We start from the raw sequence: 19,128 nt of genomic DNA, 5'->3' as shown, positions 1-19,128 counted from the left end.
ATTCGTCTTCCAGATGCCAGGGAGACATGCGATGGCACTTTCCCCTCTGCATTGAACTCTGGGTACAGGAAATTACAGTTACTTGTCCTCTGCTCCCCCAGCATGCCCTCACTGGTGTCCTGAGAGGAGCCGTCCAGTGCGATGGAGTGGTGTCGTAAGAGACCCCACCGTGAAGAATGTCATCTCCCCGTGGAAAATACCTCAATAAAGAGGTGTTGGGCCTTGCCCTAAATCCATGTAGGATTTCCAGGGGGTCTCAGCCACAGCCCCGGAGTCACAGGATGCTCCCAGTGTGACGGGGAGACAGAGGAGGAGGTTGCGAGCAGGGACAGTGCTGTCGGGGGACTCAGGGGTACCCGGGGACCAGCAGGTCTGTGCGACATTGTGGTCTCTTCTGCGTCCGTGTCCGTATTACCGTGTCATGTGATGAATACTTTCCTGGGAAGACCTGTCAGGCAGCCTCAGTTCCAGATGAGGGGCACAAGTTCTGAGGGGCGGGGGTGCCTGCTCAGCATCCCTTTGAGACCACTTGGCCCTGCTACAGCTCCTCCATGATATCTGCATTTCAGAGAGAGTTTTGTAGGAGCGCACAGATGAGGGTTTTCTGCCTTGTGTACTTGATATTTGCCAAATGGCAGTTTTGCCCTCTTGTTGTCATGGTCCCAGGAAATCATTTGCATATGCAAAGTGACCTTGTTTCTGTAGTGACCTGTCATCCTTCTGAAAGCCAATAAAGGCAGACCAGTCCTGTGATGGAGCTGACTCTGGGATAACTGGGAGCAGTTTTCCCGCCAGGGAATCGGGACTCCAGCTTCATCTGCCCCATGGCTCCCAAGAACGAGCGGTCAGAGCCTGCCGGGCCATCCCTGGGCTTACCTCTTTCACCACACTCTGTGCTGTGTCTTCTGCAAGCTCTCCTGGGCCACCTCAGCGGCCGGCGGTCAGCAGGCACTCGGGGCTGAGATAGAGCCCCTGCTCGGGGCTGAGCAGGGCACGGCGCCACCTGCGTAGAAATGGGCAAGGAGCCCCGTTTTCACCGTGGCCAGGTCACTCCAGTCCAGCTCACTCAGTGCCGGCCTTGGAGCCCAGAGGGCTGGGTCCAAGAACAGAGAGATATATTGTCCAGACTTTGAGGAAAAAGCCTTGAGTCAGATACACAGAAGTTCAAATTCCAGCCGTGGTGACTTGTAGCACAGTGGGGTTGTGCTAGTTGCTTCTGAGTACCCCAAGGGGACAGTAACGGTGCCCGGTGCTTGGGGCTATGCTCAATAAGGAACAGCTGTGTGCTGTATCTCACCAGCCAGAAACCAGGGCTGACCTTTGCAGGGCGAAGCATTAACACTTTAGGGTTAGGGAAATGGAGAGATCTGGGGGGTCCTGGGTGGACGTGGGGAAACTCAGGCAGGTCTAGGCGGCAGCTCTTTACAAAGTGGTGTGGACGTAATTCAGTACTGAGATCACGGGGGCAGCCTTCTCCGTGTGCCCCAGCTGATGCCCAGGCAGCCCAGCACACAATTTCCTTGCAAGAGCCCAGAGAACTCCCGGTGTGCGGGCCTCCTAGGAGGGTGAGGTAAGGGAGGTACTCCTCCCCTGTAAAATCTCAGTAACGAAATAAATATTTGATGCAATATTTTAATGCGCAATTAGTGCACGAAAAAAAAAAAAACCCATGCACAAAAATATGGAAGTTTAAAATAAAAACAGTGTGGGCGACGGTGTGTCCCCTGGGCTGGCTTCCTGACGCCCTCATCCACCGCCAACTTGTAGGTTCTGGAAAAGGAGCGTGCAGCTCGGCGGCAGCGGTGGCGGCTCCAGCGGCTGCGAGAGCGGCTGCGGCGCAAGGACGAGGCGCTGGGGCGGCAGGCGGCGGCCCTGGAGCGCTGCCGGCAGACCCAGCGGCTCCAGCTGGGCCTGGTGCGCGAGCAGGAGCGCGGCCTGCGGGAGCAGGTGCAGCGGCTGGAGCGGGACGTGCGGCACCTGTGTCGCGCGGCTGGCCTCTTGCTGGCTGAGCTGGATGTCCTGGCCCCAGGCAGCCCCGGCATACTCGGCCCGGCCTGCCCCCGGGGTGACCCCGGAGAGGCCGCGGAGCTGCGCGCTCTGCAGGCGCGGGCGGAGCGCGGGGAGCGCGAGCGGGAAGAGGCGGCGCGCCGGCTTCGGGAGCAGCGCGCCACGGAGCGCCGGCTGCGCGTGCAGCTGGAGGATCTGCGCTGTTACATCTATGAGCTCAAGCTGTCGGAGATCGGCCTGCAGGGCCAGGTGGAGGACCTCGCGCAGCAAAACCAGAGCCTGCGAGAGGCCCTGGGGGCCCAGGCCCAAGGGGAGAGCGCACGCAGCAACGTCGCTGCTGGCCACTGCAGCCCGGTAAGTGGCCGCAACCCAGGGCATGCGTGATTTGTTGATTTTTCTCTAACTTTATTCTACAGCCACGTGTTAAGTCACCAGCGCCTTCATTTCCAGTCTCCCTCTCCATCCGCTCATCAACCCCAGCAACCTTATCCATCCATCCTGGTTCCATCAGTCACCTACCCACCTAAGGGCAGAGCTCCTCAGTCATACACCTCATCTACCCATCCTCCAACACAGTCACCCCACCAGCCATCTGTCCACCCTCTCATCCACCCAACCACCTGTCCACCCACGGACCCCCCACTTGCGTCCACCCGCTTGTCTTCCCACCCTCCACCATCTCATTCACCCTACCACCTGCCCCTCCATCTCTCCATGCAGCCGCCCTGCAGGGAGCCAGCTATCCTTCACCCTTCATCGTGTGCTCCCTTCTGTCCCTCCATCCATCCAGCAGTTAATGAGTCCCTGCTGTGTCCCGGCCCGAGCCGGCTGAGCCCCTTTGGGTGTGCCCTATTATGTAACTGCCCGGGAAGCTTTCCTGATCCTTCCCCTCCTTCCAGAGGGGATGACCCTCTTCTGTCTCCCACACAGCTCCAAAGGTGGGGATGGTTCCCTGCCCTCGGTGCTATACATGAATCTTCGTTTCTCCTGTGTTAGACTGTGAGCTCCTTGAGGGCAGGGTCTGGGTCGGATGGGTCGTAGTAGCCCCGGTCCTACACCAGTGCACAGAAGGTCCCCAGGGCTAGCAGCAAAAAAACACACAGGGTTGGGTGCTCTTCTGGTTCTCTTATTTACTAGCTGTGTGACCTTGGGCAAGTTTCTTAAGATCCGCAAAGAAGGGCAGACTGGACATTTATTTATTCATTTGACTGACAGAAGAGTGAAAACTTATGTTTAAGATATTACTGGGAGTTCTCGAGGGCATTATTTCCTTAATTGGGCCCTATTGGTATCCCCACCCCACATATAAGGAAATGGAAGCCCAGAGAGGTAGTGCATCGATCTGTTGTCACACAGCTAGTAGGGAGCAGAACTAGAACTTGATCCAGATTTGATGGGAGTCCAAAATGCTCTGTTTCTCCGGCACCAGCCTGCCTCCCTGAGAAGAGCGAGTTAATTCAGCTCCCTCCCAAGAGATCAAGAGTGTGCTTCTCTCTACCAGGTCGATTTACGTTTAAGGAAAATAAATCAGTGAACAACCTTACCAAAAGAAGACTACTTGTTAAACAAACTAACAACAACAACAACACAAATCAAAATTTTTTTTTGGATAAGATAAATCTATTTCAAATTAACTAGAATTTTAAATGTTCTATGGTATCTCTCTGCTTAGATCATTTTAATAATGAGTTTCTCTGTGGCCATTTAAAAAAAAAAATTACTACTTTATGCTCTTGTTGTCTCTCTCCTGTGTGATCTATTCACTCTTCCTCCGTTCTATCCATGAGATAAAAGGAGACCAGTGTCCATTTCATATTGGTACCTTATTGTAATTCCGGAAAATAAATGGTGTATAGATGGAAATTGTCATTTATTGGGGCTGCCGTGATGGAGGACCATGAACTGAGTAGTTTGAACAGCAGTGCTAGAACCTGAAGTCCAAAGTCAAGGTGCCTGGAGGGCTGGTTCTCTCTGAGGCTGTGAGGGAGGGTCTGTTCCAGCCCCCCTCCTGGGCTGGTGGATACCGTCCTCTCTCTGTGTCTTCCCAGCATCTTCCCTGTCTGCACGTCTATCTCTGTGCCCAGTGTCCCCTTTTCATAAGGACACTGGTCACACAAATGGGCCTCATCGTAACTAATTGAATCCATAAAGACCCCATTTCCAAATCAGGTCACATGTTGAGATTCTAGAGATTCAGACTTTAACTGGGGAATTCTGGAGGACACCATTCAACCCGTGACAAGTGTCCCTGTGGATGAACAGTTATGAAGACCTGTGAGGGGGTAAAACTGTGGGTTCCTGTTCCTTGATGGTAGGGACATGTGCTCCCTCGCCAGCTTTACGTGGGGGGATGTCGATGGTCCCCGGCACTCACTAGAGCATCTTTGTACCACATGCTGTTTCCTGGGCTCTGTATCTGCCACTCGTTTAGTCCATCCACAGTCTTTGGAGGGAAGCAGTGTGTTATCCTCATTTCACAGAGGACGATGTAAAGGTACAGAGAGGCTTGTGACTTGCCCAGGATCACAGAGATACGAAGTGGTGAGGCAGGAGTTGTCCCCCCAGGCTCCTGGGGTTTGTGGACGCCACACTCTGTCCCTCCAGCTCATCCTGGCCGGTGGCTTAGTAATTTAGGTTCTCACAGGTGCCCACTTGCTGCCTGTGCTTGGCTTGGGCTTTGACTGGGTCCAGGGACTGGAGAGTGCCCAAGACAGTCCCCTGTCTGCACAGGATGACAAAACCATCTGAGTGCAGAGCATGGGGCTGAGGAAGGGGCCTGACAGTCCATGGGTTGCTGCTGAGGGTCCTGGCATTCAGAATGGGGGCTGGACCCAGGGTGATGGGGTATGACAGTCTGCCAGGCTCAGCCCTCCTGAGAGGGCCATGGGGGGATGCAAAGTTCCAGCCAGTTAGCAGCTCAAAGGGAAGTGTAACTGAGATTTAAAATTTAAATGCGAGAGGGGCACCTGGGTGGCTCAGTCACTGGTTGTCTGCCTTCAGCTCAGGTCATGGTCCAAGGATCCCGAGATCTAGCCCTGCATTTGGCTCTCTGCTCAGAGGGGAGCCTGCTTCTCCCTCTCCCTCTGTGGTTCCCCTTCTTGTGCTTACTCTATCTTTCTCTCACTGTCAAATAAGTAAATAAAATCTAAAAAAAAAAAAAATTTAAATGCTAGAGCCTATTGATAACAAAACTGCTGGTGCTCTTCAGGGTCTTGGTGTAGAACTGAACACTTATGAAACTGTAGGCAGAGTTCTGAGAACATTGCACGGGTGTGTGATTTCCTAAAGCCCACAGTGCATTTCCAAAGGGACACGGAGAGGTCAAGAGCTATAGGCAGGGGTTTAGTGCCTTTCTCGGGATAGCTGAGGTGACCCCCAATGATCTCCTTTTGTAATCCTCCTGGCCGCTGTCACTCTGGGATCAAGTTCAACCACCTCCCTGTGGCATTCAAGGCCCCTGGTGCTCTAGGCTGGCCTCGTCCTTCAGGTTCATGGCCCACTCCTTCCCACCACCCTGCCTTGGCCACACTGAGCTTCCACAGGCCCCTGATGAATCCCGGCTCTTTGGTCCTGCAGCCTTCCCTGTGTCTAGAAACTTCAACCTGCTCCTCTCGGCTGCTCAGTAAACTCTGCTGCTCTCTCTCCATTCAGTGGGAATGCTGCTTCCTCTAAGACTTTCCCAATCTTCCCAGTTCGTTCTCTCCTTGTGTCCTTGTAGTGGTATGACCCACCGCTAGAAGTCCTCATTCTCACTGTGTGGGGCCTGGCAGGTATTTTCCTCTTTGTTTAAGATAGCCTTGAACCCCAGGCTTTGGTCACAACGGGGAGGGTCTTGGTGAACTAGTGGCTCAGCGGGTAAGTGACCTGGGAAGATATTCGCTCCACTGCCTTTGGCAGATGGAAACTTCCAGCAAAGGGACAGCTTCACAGTGGCAGTGCTAGAGGAAGGCATAGAAACTGGGAAACCTGGAGCAGTGTCTAGTCCCAGGGAAGTGTGTATCAGATAGAAAAGCATTACAGATCATCAGGGAGCCCCCACCCCCACCCCCGGCAGCCCACTGGTTACATATGATGTGCTCTGGGCAAGGAGGTATGCGTTATGCTGGTGCTAGTCTTCATGGGAAGAGGTTTTACTTGCTTTATGTTTACAAACACTTCTCCAAACAGGATCTCGTCAACTCTGGGAGGTAGCGAGATAGTATCTGCATCCAGATACCTGACCCCACAGTCCAGAGGAGGCACATGAGTTGCCTGGGATCTCACACTTGCCGGTTTCCAGAACACATCACTTGGGACCCAGGTCCCTGAAGGAACAGACCATAGCAAGGACAAACCCTGACCTGGGGAGGTGTTAGGGGAGGGGGTTTCTGCTCAGGGCGTGGGTGAAAGGAAATTTAAAAGGACTGTGGTTTGCAAGACGAGAAAGGCCTGCCTGCAGATGTGTCTGCTTTTTAGCGAGTGCACCCTCAGTACCTGCCATGTCCCGGGCACTGTGCTGACACCAGGGCTGGAAAGCTGACCCTGCTCTTTGAAAGCTTATAGGGGAGACAGACACAGGTGCAGACACTGGAGACTTGGTCTGTAGCAGGGGATGTCCCGGGGGTTGCGGAGGCTTGTGCAGGGAGATGGAAAGTCACATACTTAGAAATGTCAGTGCCACGCTGTCCGAGAGCAGAGATCCCGCTCCTGGTGACAGTAGCATTGGGAATGCTGACGCTCCCCTCCTCGAGCCTCTCTGTCCTGGCAGTGCAGGCAGAGTGACCCCTGGTGGCAGTTATGAGAATGGTTTCCTTGTTCTGTGCATCCCAGGCGGCCTTGTCTTTGCACACTGTTTGCATCTGTGGGGAAGTGTCTATTGCACATTTGGTTCTCAAGGGCTTTCAAACACAGGTCGGTAATATATATATATAAAAAAAAGCTGTAACAAAGCCACTATGATACAAGTAATGTAAAGGGAAATACGGATGGTTAGTGGTCTTAGGCAAAGATATCAAGTTCCTTAGTTACAAAATTAATACAAATACTCGAAAGCTTGAGATTGCATTCTATTCTGAATAATTGTCAGATATTGAAAGCACCTCAACGCTGTTTATAGTTGGTGAACGTTGGAAACAACCTAAATGTCCAGTAAGAAGGAACTGCTTTGGTAAGTGAGGGTGTTCCTTCTGTCAGAGGGTGTTTGGTGGCTATAAAGCAGCACATTATAGAAGATCTTGTGGGACATGATCCTCTGAGGTCATCAAATGAGAAATGCACAGAGCAAAAATGGACATTCTGTAGAAACAGACTTTTGGAAGAATTTAAATGTCTCTACATAAAAGAAAGCCCAGAAGGATATATCCTAACACGTGGATCGTGTTTGTGTCTGGATCACTCCATATTCTTCATGTCCTTCTTTTTGGTGATCTTTCAAAATAATTGCACACAAAAGCCAAATTCCTGTGAAATTGGGGGGTCACTGCTCCTGTGAGTAAAGGAGAGCAGGAAGGGGTGACTAGACTGAGTAGAGAGGGGCAGGGAGCGGGGGAGAGAAAGCCCGGATCCAGTTCAAGACCTGAGCTCTGGTTCTGTTCTTCCGCCTGTGCGCTGTGTGTTCTCAGACAAATCATTCTCCCTCTCTGAGCCATCATTTTGTCACTTGTGACATGAAGGAGGGGTGCGTAGCATCGTATTCTAGGATGCCCCTTCCTCCCCGTCAAGTCACCTCCCGAGGCAGGGTTCTATGAGTTTTATCCGCGGTGACGTCCCCAGCTCCAGCCCAGGGCCTGTCCCTAATAGCTGAGCTCAGGAAGTATTTGTGGAAACGAGCTGAAGTCAGCTGGGGTATGGGAAGGAAACCCGAACAGCACTGAACGGTGCAGCGGGGCTGGTCTTCGAAGCCGCCCTCCCAGCTGTCCTTGGCCCGCTCCTTTCTCGTCCTTACTGTCTTTCTCCTGCCGGTTCCCACGTGGAGTGTCTGTCTCTCCCATTCTCCAGCCGGTCCCCTCCTCTTCTGCTCACTCCTTTCCCTCACTCCCTTTCTCTTCTGCCTCCTCCCTCCCCCACGTCCCCGTCCCCTTCACCTCTTCTCAGTGGTGCCTGGGAGCAGCTGGCAGAAGCGCTTCATTCTGAGCACGTGGGAAGCAGGGGGATCGACGGGCGAGAGTGGTGTCTGGCACTATGGGTCAGTGGGCCTGGTGCCCCCCAGCAGAATGCTGGTGCCCAGGCCCCTCTGGCTTCAGCTGCTTTGGGCTGAAGTCCTGCTTTGTGACTGTTAAAAGCTTCTGGGTGATTCTAAGGTGTGGCCAGAGTTGAGATTCCTGGTCTGTGGATGACAGATGTGACACAGACAACGGGAAGGTCCCAAATTCAGAGCATTAGGGGGAGATCCTTGAGGGAAGGGGTGGGGTTCATTTGGGGGAGGACTAGGGAAGGCCTTGTTGAAGATTTGGCCTTCAAGGTGAGCCCAGAGGGAAGCAGGTTAGCTGGGCAGAGGGGCGGAAAGAGAGGCAGGCAGCGGGCACTAGGGGCACACATCTCTGATGCAGGGGGCACAGGGTCCCTTTAAGGAGCAGAATGAGGATGGGGCAGTGGGAAGCATTGAAGGTTGGAAACATGAGAATCACCTGATTCTGTTTCCATTTCAGTGGGATTGCTCTGATGTTGAGTGAGGTGTGGAAGGGAGGGGTAGAGAGCAGGGCACAGGCAACCCACTTCCTTCCGAGGAAGATGTGCCAGCCTGGCAGGAGGAACAGCATATGCGGAGGTGCAGAGGCAGGCCAGAACCAGGTTGGGGAGGGGCAGGGAGGCCACCATGAGCAGAAACCCAAGCGAGGAGCATCCCTAGAAGGCCGGCAGTGCCCACTGCAGCACTGAACTCATCCCACACTAGGGGGAGCTAGGGGAGGCCGTGTAGTTGGGAGAGTGCATGCTGTCGGGGGGGGGGGGCTCCCAGGCACTGTGAGCAGGACTGGGGGGGCAGGAGAGGTCTAGCTGGGAGTTGATGCAGGGCTCTGCAGAGAGCAGGTGAGGACCTGGGGGACAGGTGAGAAGGGGACGGGTGTTACATATTCATTTCTGTTTATCCCTCACCTAGAAGAGCACCTAACACACAGTTGGAGCCCAATAAGTGCTTGCTGCATAAGTGCAGGTCTTTCTGCTGGTTCTGCTGATCCATCTAACTACCAAACATTTATTAAGCACCTACTTGGTGTGGGTAAGGCGAGGGTGCAGACCAGGTGAAGCTACATTGAAGGACTGAAGGACTCATGGTCTGGTGAGGGGGTGGAATGGAGGAAGTGAACAGCACCCACTAGAATCTGGCTAGAAGGAGCGGGGGCTGTGGGAAGCTAGGGGAGGTGTCCCCAGCCTCTCGTGGATGGTGGGTCAGAGCCGAACCGTCTTTAACTAATGCTCCACAGGGAGAGACCTGACTCAGGGAAGTTCCTCTCTGCACACCCGGCTCACCTTTTGGGAGAGGCCAAGGGGGCGTAGATACCGGGTGCGGCACTGGGGACTTGTTGACGGTGGAGGGACAGGTTCGCCTGGAGACCATCCCTGAGTCCCTGGGGCTGGGATGGGTCCAGAGGGAAGCCTTCCGCTGTGAGGACACTCATGGCTCTCCTCCTGTGTCTTCCTCAAGGACACTCTGAGCCGGATTCAGGATGAACCCCCATCCCTGCCCAGGGAGGACACACAGGATGTCGGGAGAAGACAAGGGCCGCAAGCCACTCTCTGCTCTGCCGGTGGCCCTGGACTGGGAGGTTCCGCAGGTGTGTGTGGGAAGCGCCTGAATAAGCACCTGCTGATGGGCTGACCTTCATCTAGGACCTGCCAATGTGTGTGTGGTGGGGGTGACTGCCCCGCTTTACAGACAGGGAGCTGAGGCCCAGAGAGGTAGTGTTGCTTGCTTGATGTCACACAGCTGGAGAAGGGGGGATTAGAGTCAGCCATGTCCACGACAAGGTCCCTGACTTGGGCTCAACTAGACATTCAGGCTTACTCCTTCAGCCTCAGGAGGGTGCTGGCCAGTGCGGGTCAGCTGGTGTCTCAGGAGGAGGGGTCTTTGCAGAAGGCTATGGGATGACTAGCCTATCCCTGCCCCACCCCTTGCCAACTCAGGTGTGAGACAGGTGCGAGGTCTGGGAGCTGCCGGGGCTGAGGAGCCCCTTGTCCCCAACTTGTCCTTAATGGGAACCAATGCCTCTGATCACAGTCTCGGGTGTGGCTTCTGGTTCCCTGTTGCAAAAACCAGGTACTGAGGGAGCCCCAAACCCACGATGTCCCACTGGGGGAGTCGGTGGTTTGCTTACAGTCTTCCAAGGCCAAACACGGCTAGAGATGAGGGGGTATTTATAGCCCCTGGTGCTGCTGACCCACACAGCTGCCTTTCCCCCTTAGCCTGTTTCTGGGGAGCAGAACTGGCGAGTCAAATGGTCAAACTTGTCCTGGGAGGAGAAGGAGGCGGGGCCTGTCTGGCAGCGAAGCCTGGGACCAGCTCCTTCATCTGCACGCCAGACGTGTGGCCAGGGCTGGAGGCAGGGAATTATGACCCTGTGGGACCATGAGGGTGCCCGGGTTGAGGGAGGTGTCGTGGGATTTGTCACCTGTGTGAACGTCCTAATCAGCAAAGGTGGCTTCCACACCCAGCCCATGACACATCACCGGACGGCCGTTCCCCATCTCCGATGCTGGTGCTGGTGATCGTCAGGCCACCTCTGGGGCTCAGGGGCCTGGAGTCAGTGGCAAGTGGCAGGTTGTGTCTAGAGCAGGAGGTTCAGTCACTAGTGGCAGTTATGAAAAAACTCCTAAGAGGGTCTCCTTAACTCCTGGGGTCCTCTTGCCTTCTAGGCCAGTCCTCTGAGGGCTGCTGCTCCTGGGGTTGTGTCGGGGCTGGACCAGACCCCTCTGTTTTGGAGACAACGCCTGAGACCCTGGGAGACGTCACAGGATCTGACGGTGGACCGGTGAGGCCAGAGGCTTCCTGCGTGCCTGAGGCGCCAACTGCGTGTGGGAGGTGGGAGAAGGGGTTAAAGAAGGGTTTGGAAGAACGTTCTGGAAATAACTGAGAGGGAGGTTTGAAGACACGGAGCGGATACACACGTTGAAGAAGTATATATAAAAATATAGTTTAAAATATCTGTGAAATGCATCTTGTGGGCCTGGCACTGGTCTAGGCCCAGGAACCCTGCCCTTGGAGCCGGTGGTCTACATGGCCATCCACGAAAGCCTTCCATGACAATGGAAATGTGTTACGCCTGTGTGGTCCAGTAGGAGAGCCATGAACCCTTAGCTTCCCAGCTCTTAAACCATGGCTGGTGGCCTGTGGCTACCATGTTGGACATATAGCAATTAAGGGGGTAGACAGTGTGTACATCGATAAACAGCAAGCTGTGAGAGGGCGGGGGCACAGTAAAGGGGAACACACACAGTGTGGTAAAATGGCCAGGCAGCTGCTAGAGAAAGTAACATGTGAGCAGAGATGTGAAAGGATTGAGAGGGAGCCATGAAGGGATCCAGGAAACGATATTCTGGGCAGAGGGAAGAGCAGGTGCAAAGGCCCTGGGGCACGGGCATTGGGCTCGGCAAGTAAGGGAGGCTGATATGGTTAGGTGAAGGGGCACCAAGAACATCAGGAGATGAGGTCAGAGAAGTGGGGGGGGGGCTAAATGGAGGAAGAGGCTGCTTCATACCTTCTCTTCTCTTCCCATTCCTAGCCAACTCCAGCTGAGCCCAGCTTGGATGAACAGACTCTCCTTCTCATCTGTGGCTGCCCCCCCAGGCAGTGCAGGGACAGCTCACTCTTCCCTGTAGAGCTGGCCTGGATTTCAGAGCAAAGACTAGCAGCCACCCAGGCCCAGGGGTCCTTTCTCCTGGTGAAGACCTCCCCACTCTCTCCCTGGGGACCAGCCAGGGACCCCTGTTCCCTGCTGCCACCACTGCTACTCCAGGAGGCTTCTCCACAAGACTCCCAAATGCAACAGGTGCTGGATGCCTGGTCATTGCCTGCTCCCAGGGCCATTGGACAGCCCTGTTGGAATCATCACTGGGCAAAGAGCCCTGAAGCCTCCCTTTGCCAGGAGTGCCCACAGACTTCAAGTCATCGATTTCCCAGGAGAGGGCCCAGAGATCTGGAAGACACTTGGAAGGAGGGAGGAGGACCAAAGTGGAGAACAGAGGAGGAGGGGGAGAGGAGGGCTTGGGACAGGAGGGGGAGGGAGGGAGGACCTTTATCAGACGTAGAGGAAGAGCACCCCACAGCCAGGGTCCAAGGCGCCCCGAAGCCATCTCCAGCAGGTGCTCAGGTCTTTGCAGGGCAGGGCGAGGAGGCAACTCTTGTGTGGTCTGGAAAGGCTCTGTGTCTGCGAGAGGAAAGCCCTGGATACGAAGGGCAAGAAGAGAAGGAGGAGGAGGCAGCGCCTCTAGAAGGGTCCAGTCTGGGCTACGAGGACATCCCAGAGAAACCTGGCCCCATGGAATGTGCAGGCCAGGGTACCCTCTTCTCAGTGGCAGAAGAAGGACTGTCTCCCAGATTGGGAGACCCAATCTTTCCACCCAAGGGGACTGAATGCACTCGTAACTCATGGGCTTCAAGCGAAGGACCTGGCAGTTCTGAGCTCAGACTAGACAAATTTGAAAAAGAGATGGAGGCTTGTTTCCAGCAACTTTCCATCCTGGAGCTTGGAGGAGAGCAGCGGTGGCCACAAGCCTCCATGCTGGCGGGAGAGAGCACGAACTTTGCTTGGAAATGGCCCAGCTGCCAGGGAAAGCCTTCCTCCCAGCAGGCTTTGGGAAACCAGGACTTGGATGTTTGTTTGGCCAGGGAAGTCAAACCCGGGGAAGCTAGTGAAGAGGTTAGACCAGAAGAGACTGAGGCCTTGGGAACCAGCGCGGTTCTTCCTGAGATGGTGCCTGATTTGGATGACGTGAGGCTGGGCCCAGAATGGCCCTCTGAGCGAGGTTGGAACTGGCCTCCAAGAGCCCTTGAAAGGCAGAAGAGAAGGTTCCACCAGCTCATTGCTGGACTGAAAAGAGAGAGAAGCCAGGTTTTACATGACAATGCTGAGCTTTGGGGCGACCGAGAGAGATTTCGAAGAAAAGTGAGTGTTCTGGAAAAAGAGAGGGACAGAAATGGGACAAAGATCGCCACACTTGAACGGGAAAAGAGCATGCTGCTAGGGGACATCTCGCACTTAAAGGGGGAACTGGACCAATGTTGGCAGGTCATTTCTGACCTTGAGGACTGCAATGGGAAAAGTTACGGCAAAATTTCTGAGCTTGAAGAGGAGAATGAGAAGCTGAAGAGGCACACGACCCAGCTGCAGAAAGCCCTGTGGGAGAGCCTCAGAAAATCCAAAGGTGTGATGGAGCGCGTCACCCTGGGAAACCAGGAGCTCAAGGCACTGATCTCAGAGCTCGGGGTTGGTTACAAAGAGCTGATGAAGAGCATAGTGCTGGGGATAGAAGACACGGTGCGGGCCTTCAGCGGGGAGAATGCTCACCTTCTACACAGAATCCGTGTCCTGGAGACGGAAGTCGCCTTGGGGGAGAGCACAACTGTGCGGCACGCAGTGAGAACAGAGGAGGGTCTGTGGGGGGAAAGTAAGATGCGGGGGGACAAGGGGACCACTGTGGAAAAGGGGGTGCAGGTGACTCAGCTCTCAGGGCAACTGACTGCAGGAGTCCATGGGCCACCCATGGAGGAGAAATCGGGTGCAGCTGGCAGGTGTATGGGGCCTTCCTTAGGCATGGAGAATTCCAGATACAATGCCAATTCCACTCCGTCCTTGGTCTGGGGAAGTGCTGAGGTGTCCAGTGTCCCGCAAGGACACATCCATGGAGCAGGAGTAAAAGAAGCACATTCGGAAGAGGAGAAGGAAAGACCATGGTGTTGTGCGGACCCAGTGCAAGCTCTGACGGCCCTCAACAATGGCCCCCAGGTAGACTGATTACTCACAGCTGCTTTCTTAGCATCTTGCTAGCTGTCTAGAGGGCTGACCACCCCCTGTCCTCAGGTGAGGTTCCCCAGGCAGCCCTTGGAGGAGGTACCCACCTCATCACCCCCACTTAGCAGATGGGAGAATGAGGGCACAGGCAAGTGAAGTAATGGGCAATCACGTGGCAGGAGGAGTAGGGCTGGGTCGGCCATGTGGGTGGTCCCCTGCTGCACACAGTCTGAGACGTTAGCCGGCCCTCTGCTTAGGCTCTCCCCATGGGCATCAGGTGGAACACTGGAGGGGGTGGTGTTGACACTTCAAGATCAGAGCTCATGTTTTCAGATCCAAGAGTTTATCAAGCAGTCCAAGTCCTAATTCTGCACAGTGGGTCCCTCTCTATCTCCCCTTTTAAAAGATGTAACTGACATGCAGCATTGTAGAAGCTTAAGTTGCACAGTGTGTTGACTTGATACATTCATGTATTTCAATATGTTACCGCCCTTGGTTGGCCAACGACCCCATCATGCTCCACGCTGGGTCTTGAAAGGGATGATGGAAAGAGCAGGGACTTTAGGACTTGATCGGAGGTTAAACCCAGCTCTGCACTTACCACGTCTATGATTTGGCCAGGACACCGGCTTCCTTGAGTCATTGTCCACACATGTGGATCGTGCTTGCTGTTCAGGAATCCCAGGAGGAGATGCTCATGATAGCCTCACCATGGTCTTGCCTGTCTGTAAGACATTCAATATTGATCCCTTTGTAGCCACTCATTCATTCTCTCCCTCCCCCTCTCTCTCCCGCTCTTTCTCCACTTTCTTCCTAACCCCTCACCCCCACCATGGCAATTTTATCAATCAGGAGGAATCAGAGGATTCCTTCAGGTTTTGTCAATTTTCTTCATCATATGTATTTTATTTCCCTGAATTTTGTTTATACCTTCATTCTTCCCTTTCTTTCACTTCCCTTTGATTTAGTTGGATGTTGCTTTCTTCCTCCTTGCTTCTTGTGTTGAAAGCTCAGATCATTGATTTTCAGCTCTTCTTCTTTTGTGATCTATACACTTCTATCTCTGCGTGTCTCTCTGAGCACTGTTTCAGCTACGTCCCACACATTTGATATGTTGTGCTTTTATGTCCGTTCACTTCAAAGTACTTTGCAGTTTCCCTTTGTGACGTCTCTCTTTACCCATGGGTGATTTAGAATAGAGTTCCTGAATTTCCAAGCACCTGCTGAATTTTTTAGTTATATTTTTGTTCCCAACTTTGTAGTTTTATTTCACTGTTGTCAGAAAACATAACTATATTATTTTTATTTTTTTTTAATTTGAGATTTGTTCTATTGACCAGATTAAATTCTATTCTGGCAAATAGCCCAGGAGTCTTTGTAAAGTACTGAATGATACCATTGTTGTGTCTTGTGATGGGGCCACGCTGGTTAATTCTGCTGATCAGGTCTTCTGTATCTTTACGGACGGGCTGTCTATTTGCTTTGTTTTTTACGCAGTTATGTTTGCAATCTCTGAGTGTGCATTTGTGTATTTCTTCCTCTGGTATGTTAGTTTTGATTTGTATATCTGGAAATTATTTATGAGATACATACAGACTTACAATTATGTTCTCCTGCTAACTTGACTCTTTGATCATGATGAAATGTCCCTCATTACCTCCCACGCTCCTTGCCCAAATTGCACTCAGTCTCATATAGAAGTAGTCACACCAGTTTCTTTCCCTTAGTGTTTTCATGGAATCCAACTTCTTTTAGACCACCCACCCTTTTGCGTTCAACCTGTGGGCATCTTTCTATTTAAAATGTGTTTTTTTGGAAACAGCATGTGGTTGGTTTGTTTTTCCTTGGCTCAGTTTTGCAACCTCTGCTTTTCGGTTAGGGCGTTTGGTCCACATACATTTCATACCTGTGATGCGAGCATTGGGTGTTTGCTCCCCTCTTACCGTGTGTTTTCTTTGTTCTGCTCAGTTCTATTTCTCCTTTCTTCCCTTTGTCTTTGGTATTAATATAAGTACTTTCTCTTATTCCTTTTTCTTCTCCATTAGCTCATTCCACTATATAATTTGGTATCATTCCTTCAGTATTTACCCTAGAGATTTCAGAATGTATATATTAATTATTTAAATGTACCCTAAATTAGTGCTTTTACCATGCAATACAGAAATCCCAAATAAATTAATAATTAGTAATAAATACTGCAAAATTTTTAGTAGTTTATCTCCATTTATTCTTTCTTCTTTTCCTCATTTTTGTCATATGTATTATGCCCATTGATGATACTGCATAAGGCATTGTTATTATTATTATTCCAGACAAGTGATGATCTTCTACATTTCCTGGACCTCCACATGGTCCTGTGATATTCATTCTTACTCCCACTCCCGGGGATCCGTTTTCCTGCTGCCTGAAGAGCTTTGTCATTTCTCAGAGTAAGAATCTGCCGGTGTTGAATTCTCTTGCATGTCTTTTTTTAGGAAAACAAACGCCAACTTCCAATTTTAAGATATTTTTTTTCCCCCTTGCTGGATTCAGAATTTTAGGTAGGCAGAGATTTCCCCCGCTTAGGGGACTTTGAAGATCTCATTGCATTGCCTCTGGCTCCCATGTTTTCTGTTCAAAAATGGGTTGTTTTGTCATGGTTTTTGTGTTTGGTTTTGTTTTACTGAATTAAGTGTGTTATTTTATCTCTGACTGATTTTAAGATTTCCTTCTTATTTTTGGGTTTTGACAATTTGACTGTGATGGGCCTGGTGTGATTTTATTTGTATTTATCCTGTTTGGATTTTTCTGAGCTCCTTCAAGTAGAATCAAGTCTTTTATCATACTTGGAGAATTTGGGGTTATTATATAGTCAGATATTTATTCTGTCCTATTTTTCTCTTGTTTCCTAGAATCCAGACCTTTTTTTTTTTTTATTATTATATCCCATATCTTTTAACACTGTTCTGTTTTTCCCTTTTTTAAGCTTTGTGTATTAGTTTGAATTTTCTACTGACCTATTGTTTAGGTCACTAGACCTGTGTTCTGTTGTATCCTATCTTCTGGTAATTCTATCCCATGTGTTCTTAATTTCATTTGTTCTATTTTTTATCTCCAGAATATACATTTTATCCTTTTTACGAGATCCTTTCTCTATTGAAATACTCCCATCTTTTCATTCATTTCTTCTTTCTTATAGTTTTAAAAATATATAATCATAGTTATTTTGAACATCTTCTCTGCTAGTGCCAATATCTGGATTATTGCTGGGTCTGTTTTTATCAACTATTTTATTTCTTGATTAAGTGCCACTTGCCAGCTTCTTCATGTGTCTAGTGATTTTTTTAAAATTTTATGTTGGACATCATGTAGGATATCTGGTAGATATCTGTTATCTCCCACTAGACAATGCTGAGTACACTTTGCTCTGGCAGATGGTGGAATGATCAGCAAACCAGATCATTCCTGTGCAGATGTATGTTAGTTTTGATCCAGTCCTAGGGTCTGATTTTCCTTCTACAATGTGGACCTTGCTCCTGGGGCATGGCCTTTCAGTAGCAGTAACTGAGTCTCCTAACCAGTCATTGAGGACACCAGTTTGGGCTCAGCCAGAACTCTGCCCTCTTGGTAGTAGTGTGAGACCTCTGAAGTCTTTTCAGCAATTGGCCTTCCAGCTTCTCTTCTCGGCTAGGCCTCCAAGTGCTGCACTGTGCTCTCAGCATAGGATTCAGCCAAGGACCCAAAGTGCATTTCTAGGAAAGTGCCTGGCTCTCTCCTTTCTTTTCCTTCGCTCCACAGACCCATCTATCAGAGCACTTCTGAACTCCAGCCTCTGAGTCCCCCATTGAACAGGACCACCCCTCTCAGCTAGGGCTCCCACTCCTGACCCATTGTTTGAAAAATGCTGCAGTGAGAAAGCCAGGGAAAATATGGAGCTTGCCTTGTTGTGTATCCTTTCCCTCAAGGATTGTAGCCTGCATTGGCCGCCACTCAGTGCTTGCAAAGAACTGTTCTGTGCCTTTCCCCAGATTTTGTAGTTGTCCAATCAGCTGGTCAGACCTGGTAGAAACTAGACCCTGAGGAGAGGAATATAAAGTTGAGCATTTCAAGGTGGGAAAGGGGTGGCCGATGAAGAGCTTTTCATGTTGAGGGAGAAGGAAGTGACCAGGACCCAAGGTAGGAATGAACCTGGCTAACAGAAAGAGAAAGTAGGCAGTGCAGCAGGATCACGTGGGCAACAGTGATGTGAGATGGGGCAGAGCTCAGATGGCCTGCAGACCCCAGTTATGATACTTTCTAAATGCAATGGGAAGCCACTAGGGACTTTTAAGCGGGAGAAAAATGTGGTTCAATTCATTTGTAAAAAGATCACTGCCTGCTGGGAAGAAAAGGGCCAGGGGGATGCAGGGAAACAGTCAAGACAACTTTGCAGTCAAGAAATGATGCCAAGAGATGATGCCAGAGTTGAGGAATTTGGAACTAAAAGAAGGGAGGATTCCAGACAAAAACCAGAATTGAAGGAAACGAGGTTTGTTGATGTACAGGAGGCAGGGACAAGAAAGTGTCCCCATTTCATCATCCCAAGTCACAGACTTGATCGTGTGGCTATTTTGCTTAAAATCCTTCTGTCTCTTCCTCTTGTACTTGGTGTGAAGTCCCAACTCCTTCTGGTGAATTCTAATCCAGGCCTGGGGAGCCTTAGCTGTTTGCATCCCACCCTGCACCCTCCGGCATCCTTGCTGGGCCCCTCCTGCTCCCCAGTCTTCTCCTGGGAACTGCCACTCACCCTTGGGGTCTCCTTTGGTGGGGGGGCAGTGCCTCCCAGGGCCGCAGATGGGCTCCGTGTGGACGCGTGATGGCACGTTCACAGTGTGTCCTTGGTCCTGGTGGGAATCTACCTTGGGAATCAACAGGTACTACGGCTTCACATGCCCCTTGACCAGCCCAGAGAGCAGTGGTCATATTTCCATCCCCCAGTGCTGGATGGCAGTGGGTGTCTCTGGCTTAGTGCCTCCCAGCTTCCCCTGACCGTGCAGTACCGATTGGCCTATTTCTGTATCGATCTCCCCCACCAGAGCTCCCCGAGGGCACCATAACCCTCAGGACACATGTGGCTGGAGCCCACACCGATCATTCCCGTTTGGGAGCAAGTGGGTCGTGAGCCGTTCACAAGACTGCTGAGTGGTGCCATCCCATGTGGCAGGCAGGGCTGGCCCCT

The 19,128-nt window shown here is 51.6% G+C and overlaps 1 protein-coding gene across 1 annotated transcript in view; it reads left to right on the top strand.

Moving 5' to 3' along the window:
* C1H4orf50 (chromosome 1 C4orf50 homolog) overlaps window positions 1-19,128 on the top strand; it is a 50,987-nt gene that overhangs the window by 10,273 nt on the left and 21,586 nt on the right. Inside the window, exons 4-8 of the mRNA XM_059165641.1 lie at window positions 1,571-1,579; window positions 1,780-2,361; window positions 9,629-9,758; window positions 10,837-10,952; window positions 11,703-13,925. Coding sequence (XP_059021624.1) covers window positions 1,571-1,579; window positions 1,780-2,361; window positions 9,629-9,758; window positions 10,837-10,952; window positions 11,703-13,925 — 3,060 coding nt within the window. The remainder of the gene's footprint in view (window positions 1-1,570; window positions 1,580-1,779; window positions 2,362-9,628; window positions 9,759-10,836; window positions 10,953-11,702; window positions 13,926-19,128) is intronic.

The sequence above is a fragment of the Mustela lutreola genome, chromosome 1 (assembly GCF_030435805.1).
Source record: "Mustela lutreola isolate mMusLut2 chromosome 1, mMusLut2.pri, whole genome shotgun sequence".
Lineage (NCBI taxonomy): Eukaryota > Metazoa > Chordata > Mammalia > Carnivora > Mustelidae > Mustela > Mustela lutreola.
The sequence above is the reverse complement of the archived record's forward strand: the minus strand, read 5'-3'. Positions and strand labels throughout refer to the sequence as shown.